Below are 6000 nucleotides of genomic sequence, written 5' to 3'. Positions count from 1 at the left end.
ACATCGACACTAACTAGAGGTAGAAATATCTGTAAATGTAAGAAACAATGAAAGAGTGATTGAAGTTTTGATCTCACTCTTTTAAGTTTCATTTATTATTAATAAGGAGTTTATTTACAATCTTTGATAACGCCCACGTGTGAAACTAAATGAAAGTGATTGCTGAAATTAAAAGTCATAAAAAAGCGAATAAACACAACTGTCTTTTTAATAGAAAAAAGACCGAGAGAAATAATAAAGTAATAAATAAACACGCGTTAAAAAGGTTTTTAAGAGTGATGAACCAATAAATCTTTATTAACAAAGGAGTAGTTTTGATGTGGGAAGCTCCGCAGTCGTCCTTGTGACCAACGAACGTTTTAACTAACCGGTTAAGCCGATTTAAGACAAATAAGAAAAATGCACAGCGCTAATTGTACGCTTTGTGATAAAATAGAGGCACCTATGGAGAACTCTTCGTACAAGATCTTAGCCCTTTTTAATATCTTTTCTGGAGTTTTATCTGTGGCAAGCAATTTATTGATTTTAATAGCAATTTACAATTTTTCTCCTTTGAGAAAAGTTTCAATTTTTTTCATATTATCTCTTGCGGTGGCTGATTTCTTAGTTGGCTTGGTAATGAATCCAGTTTACGCTTGGATATTCTTTGTAAACGCAACTGAAGAGAATCATCCTTTAAGAGTTGCCGAACATTGGTTATGGCTTCAAGCAGTCGTGATCTCAACTTTTACCTTGACTGCTGTTTCCATAGAGCGCTATATTGCAGTGACAAAATGCCTGCACTACCTCGAAATTGTCACAGCGAAGCGTTGTTTGTGTTGTGTCGCATTGACATGGCTTTTCTCTATCATCTACGCTTCACTTCGTTTTTTCATTCACCGGGCTAAAGATCTACCTGCGATATGGATTTCTACAACAATGCTAACAGTGTTTATTCCTTTCTTCATCATCTTGTACTGTTATATTTGCATTTTCAAGGCTGCTAGAACTCAGTGTATGCGCATTGTTGCGGATAGCAGCAGCACAAATGCGGCGTTCTGCAAAGAAGTTCTTAAAAACAAGAAAGCGGCCTGGACTTTGTGTATTGTGATTGGTTTGTTCGCGTTTTTATGGAGTCCCAGTTTTATACTGTCATTATGGGACAGTATGACCACTGATCCATGCGACAGACGGTGCGTAAATTATCTCTGGTTCTGGGCAAGCTTTTTGTCATTCACAAGCTCGTTTTGTAACCCTTGGATTTACTCCATACGTATGAGAGAATTTCGGTTAGCGTTCTTCAAAATACTGCGCATCAACCATGCATTAACAAACAAAGAAGCTTAATGTTAAACACTTAATGACTGGACCTGAGGGACTGACGTCATAGATTTTGCAATGCTGCGCATGCCCGCTCAGAGATTTTGGCGGGAAACAGTTTCATTGTTAGGGACTGTGCAATAATTATCAGGAGGGGGGGGCTGAAAAACTAGAAGGGGGGGGGGCATTACATAAAATTGCTGCTAAGATAGGGGGGGCTCAAAGTAAAATCAGTCATTTGACGGAGGGGGGCCTTAAGTTTTATTCGAAATGTAAATAAAATTAAACGCAATAAAAGATTCTCAATACAGGCATCATGATGGGACTGTAACAAATATCAATACGAACAGCTGTTAAACGATTATTGAAAATATTCCATCAAAATGAAAAGCAAATTCACAACTGATCAATTTTAACCTGTCTTCTAATCAATTGAGCTGATCCTATGTAAAGCAAAAATCATGAACTTGTTTTTCAGCTTCCCCCATAAAACAATGGGAATCAAACAGATCTTGTAGACAAGCCTTGTCGGTTTTTGATGGGAATAAAAGTAATGTTTCTTCATCGACTGAATCGATTTGCTGAATTCCATATATATCTGGCTCATACCAAAGTTCATCAGGCTCTCCTCCCAAGGATCTAAATATAATGCAAGCTCTTTTTCGTCTGTTATTTGAAGCGTTCAATCTCCTGTTCTTTGATTTTTTTCTCTGCTCCTTTCTTTTTCTGGCTTCAGACGTTTTCGATGTTGAGCCAATGTAGTAAGCACCCAGAACTTAGCAAATACTTTGTGTAAATCTTGGGTGGGTGGTGGTGGTGGGGGGGGGGGGGGGGGTGTGCGACGTTATTTTTAACATAACAGAGGGGGGTTAGAACTAATTTTTTTTGTTTGGGAGGGGGGGTACTTTCTAAGTTTAAGCTAGATAACTCTAGTTTTTCAGCCCCCCCCCCCCCCCATCCTGATAATTTTTGCACAGTCCCTTAGATGTCATGTGACCTCGAAGTTTTTTGGGGGGGGGAGGAGCGCGGGCTGATTTCCCGAACAGCGGCTGGTAATCGAGTCTACGCACGTTGTTGGAAAGAAATTTCTAGCTATATAAGCAGGTGTTACGTTCTTTTAGTATGAAGGCTAAAGTAGTAGCTGTGCGTAGCACTTCAGACAGCAGCCAATAAGCATCGAGGAAACACCCACATTACAGTTTTAAGCCAATCAGGACCGGTAAAAAATGAGCCCTAACTGAACTGCCTTAATCTGAAACTACATTGTCATAACACACGAAAAAAGTAAACACATTACAGGGTTGGTATCATGTAAAACCAGGAAAGTCATGGAAATTAAGAATCTTATCTTCCAGACCCTGGAAAGGTATGGAATTCAATTGTCCGTCCTTCAAAGTCATGCAAAATTAAAGTTTTGTTTGATAGATAAGTTAATGCAGATGACAAGGCAAGGACAATGTAAAATAGAGAGGAGTAATTCAGCAGCGCAAACGGCGTGCTTTTTTGGTGGACCCTAGAGTTTGTGTCTGTTGAACCGTTTAAGGTCACAAATACTCTAAAACAAGAAAACTTTTTGAATTTTTGAAACTGACAGCTAAACCTAAGGTGTTGGAAAACTTGAAAAGGTCACGGAAAAAGAGTACGAACCCTGCATTAGTTATGTCCCTGTTAGTACAGGTATCTCACAGCGAGACACTGCGAGAAAACTCTCATTTTTCTCTCGCCATAAGAGACCTCTTAATTCTAGTAGGGAAACGTCTTATTGGACTGACCATGGATTCAGGGCAATCTTGTTCCCAGAGCCCTTGTTACCCATACCAAAAGATCGCAGCTCTCCCCCACTGGAAAGGCGCCCTTGAGAAAGACCATGAATTTCCTTATATGAAGTAAAACAAAAATGCCCAGGTATCAGCTGAGATTAGGGTCTCCTAGCGGGGGTGGAAGAGATGTTACTTCGCCAACTGGAGAAATATATGTTCAAGAAAACAAATTTTATAACCTTTCATGCTACTTGTCTGTTTCAGTGGTCTAAATATACTGATGTACGCAAGTGCTAACTAGACTAACTAGTTTTTGAATTAAAGTGATCGTTGTAGAGTTTAGATTCTGAGGAAACTCTAAAACAACATGTAAATGGTCGAGTTGTCCTTCAAGTTTTATTGCCGGATTTTACTTTTATTTAACAAAGCTTCTACGCTAGAAATTTGGATAAAATTTAATGCCCCTTACGTATAAATAATCATATTTCCTATATATTAGTTTACACAACCTTCTATCTGAGGCAACTTTAAACAAAAAGGGGATCCACTGGTTTAAAGCTGTGTTTTCTTTAACGATAGGGAAATCGCACCCACATAGTATAATCAGTATTAACAAGGCACAAGAAAATGAATGCATTAATGCAAAGCCAATTTTAAAATATCACATATATATTCACTTATAGCTGTATATTTCTAACTGTCATATAATGCATAGCAGGAAAAAATTAAGGTTGTTTGCATTCCCGTTCAACCAGTTTGACCTTGTTTTTGGATATTATGGTAATGTGAGCAATAATGAGTTTAAAGCAAAATTTTTCAAAATCTGAAGCAGGGATAGAAATGACGCACAACATTTACATTAAAGCCGAGTTGTTTCCAACTCTGTTTCTTTAGCTTAAACTCCTCTGTTTTTAACATATGGTTGCGCTTCTTGTTTGCACCTTGTAAAACATAGTCCGCCACACCGTTTTGCTCTACAACAGAACTTTCTCAATTCGTCGCTAAAGGTCCTATTGTAATAGCCAAATATAAGAGGATTTAGGACTGAACTGGCGAAAGTCAACGTATCAAATATTCCGTGTAGTAAAAAATACAGCTCAACACTATAAATGTCATGAAAAAGCCGAATCCGTGAGTTCGTACCGACTGCTTCGGTAGTGCCTTCAAACTCCTCCTCTACGTTATCCTCCATTTCTTCAACAAGTATTGATTCCTCGAATATTTTAAAAGCGTCTATCGTGTGCAAAATTAGCTGAGGGCCCCATGTAATCAAATAGGCTAAGACAACAAGCAACATCATTTTTACAACTCGAAATTTAGCCCTTGCAACTTGGGAGTTGATTAATTTGCTGCGATTACGGCTCCATAGAAAGTGTAGAATTTTACCGTACGCAAAGCCCATGGCAACCAAAGGAATCACAAAAGAACAGCAAAGAAAAACGGTTAATGAAATCGGAAAAGCCAAGCCGAAGACATGATCACAGGACAAAAACTCTTCTTCTTGATCTATGTCTACGACTGTCACACTTTCTGAGCTGTACAAAAATGGCGCCGAACATGCCGCTCCGTAAATCCATGAGAACACCACTACATTTCGGCTGTGCCTCCAGGTTATACTCCTCGCTTTGAACGGATGAACAATATGCATGTAACGGTCAAAAGCGATTCCAGCGAGAAGGCAAAACGTGACCGCTAAAGTCGCGTATTTCCCAAATTCCACAACCTTGCATCTCAAATCGCTGACAGCGAAAGGCGTCTGAATAAAACGATCGGGATTGGAGACAATCCGAAAAATGAGATCTGCGACTGCTAAATTCAACAAATGAAAGTTGGAGAAGCTTTTGAAGCACTTTTTTGTCCGAATTAGTATCCAGCAAACGAGAACATTTTCAACGAATCCACAGATGATTAAAATGCCGCATATAACAAAAAGAGCCATGTGTACTGAGTTTAATGCCTTGATTTCGGGAAATAAATCATCCTGTATTCCCTTTTGAAGGTAATTGCTGGAATTTTCTTTTTCTGTGTAATTCCAATCCATAATCTTCTTTCAGGCAAGGCAATATCTCCGATCATGAAACCATCAACTTCTTATCCTCCTGTTCGAAGTAAAACTCTCGACTGATATCTTCTTTATTGTAACAGCGTTCCCTAACCAAACAAATATGTTCATATCTACCTCTTCTCGAGTGTTATGTTTGGATTATTTTCCATCTGTGGTCGATGTTGGACCTGCTTTAAGCCAATCAATGCCATGGCATTTCTTTGTTACATTACAACAATGTGAATATCATTGATTAGGTTTGCAATCAGTGTGACGAATTAAGAGGCAAAGAAACATGATAAATAGAGCGAAATGTACTAAAACGAGCAGTCGACCTTTTTTCTTTCTTATTTTTGGCAACGCTGCTTTAATCACTTCCTCTCTTGAATATTTCATTTTCCTTTTTGTTATAATTAAGTGTTCTATCGCAGTTCTAAGTGTTTTTCTATTACCTTCCGGCGTTTTAAATAGAATTCTTTCCAATAAATGTCACCATGTAACTGATTATGATTCATTAGCTATGGCTTATCAACCGCAAAATTAAAGCCTTGTAACATGTCAAGAGCCCACAACGAAGTGATAGGCAAACCTATGTAAGTGTCGGTTTAACTGCTTTTGAGTCTTGGCTATCCAGCGTATTTAAAACACCCAATATAATAAATCCAAATAATCCGATTTTTGTGCTCTAAATTTGGGCCCGTTTCGGTGAGGACGAAACCGTCAGTATCTCACCTTAAGTCAAAATTATGACCGTCTCAATTAGGGCCGGAGTAGGTTTATAGTTTAATTTAAAAGCATCATGTAGACCCACCGGCTGAAACTCAAGAGTGGAAGTAAATCGCAGTTTGAAAGGCCTTTTTTAGCTCTTTTTTTTTTGCTCCTCAAAATGCTGAATCG

The 6000-nt window shown here is 38.5% G+C and overlaps 1 protein-coding gene across 1 annotated transcript; it reads left to right on the top strand.

Annotated features, from left to right (window-relative positions):
- Positions 1-399: 399 nt before the first annotated feature.
- On the top strand, positions 400-1326 carry LOC140937861 (trace amine-associated receptor 6-like). The gene has a single exon (XM_073387432.1). The coding sequence runs from the start codon at positions 400-402 to the stop codon at positions 1324-1326; it is 927 nt and encodes a 308-aa protein (XP_073243533.1).
- The last annotated feature ends 4674 nt before the right edge of the window (positions 1327-6000 follow it).

Source organism: Porites lutea, chromosome 5, assembly GCF_958299795.1.
Source record: "Porites lutea chromosome 5, jaPorLute2.1, whole genome shotgun sequence".
In the NCBI taxonomy this organism is placed as follows: Eukaryota; Metazoa; Cnidaria; class Anthozoa; order Scleractinia; family Poritidae; genus Porites; species Porites lutea.
This window is presented reverse-complemented; position numbering and strand designations above follow the sequence as displayed.

What these genes read in the sequence shown, in the direction of transcription:
- LOC140937861 (XM_073387432.1), top strand. Translation starts at nt 400, where the DNA reads ATGCACAGCGCTAATTGTACGCTTTGTGATAAAATAGAGGCACCTATG.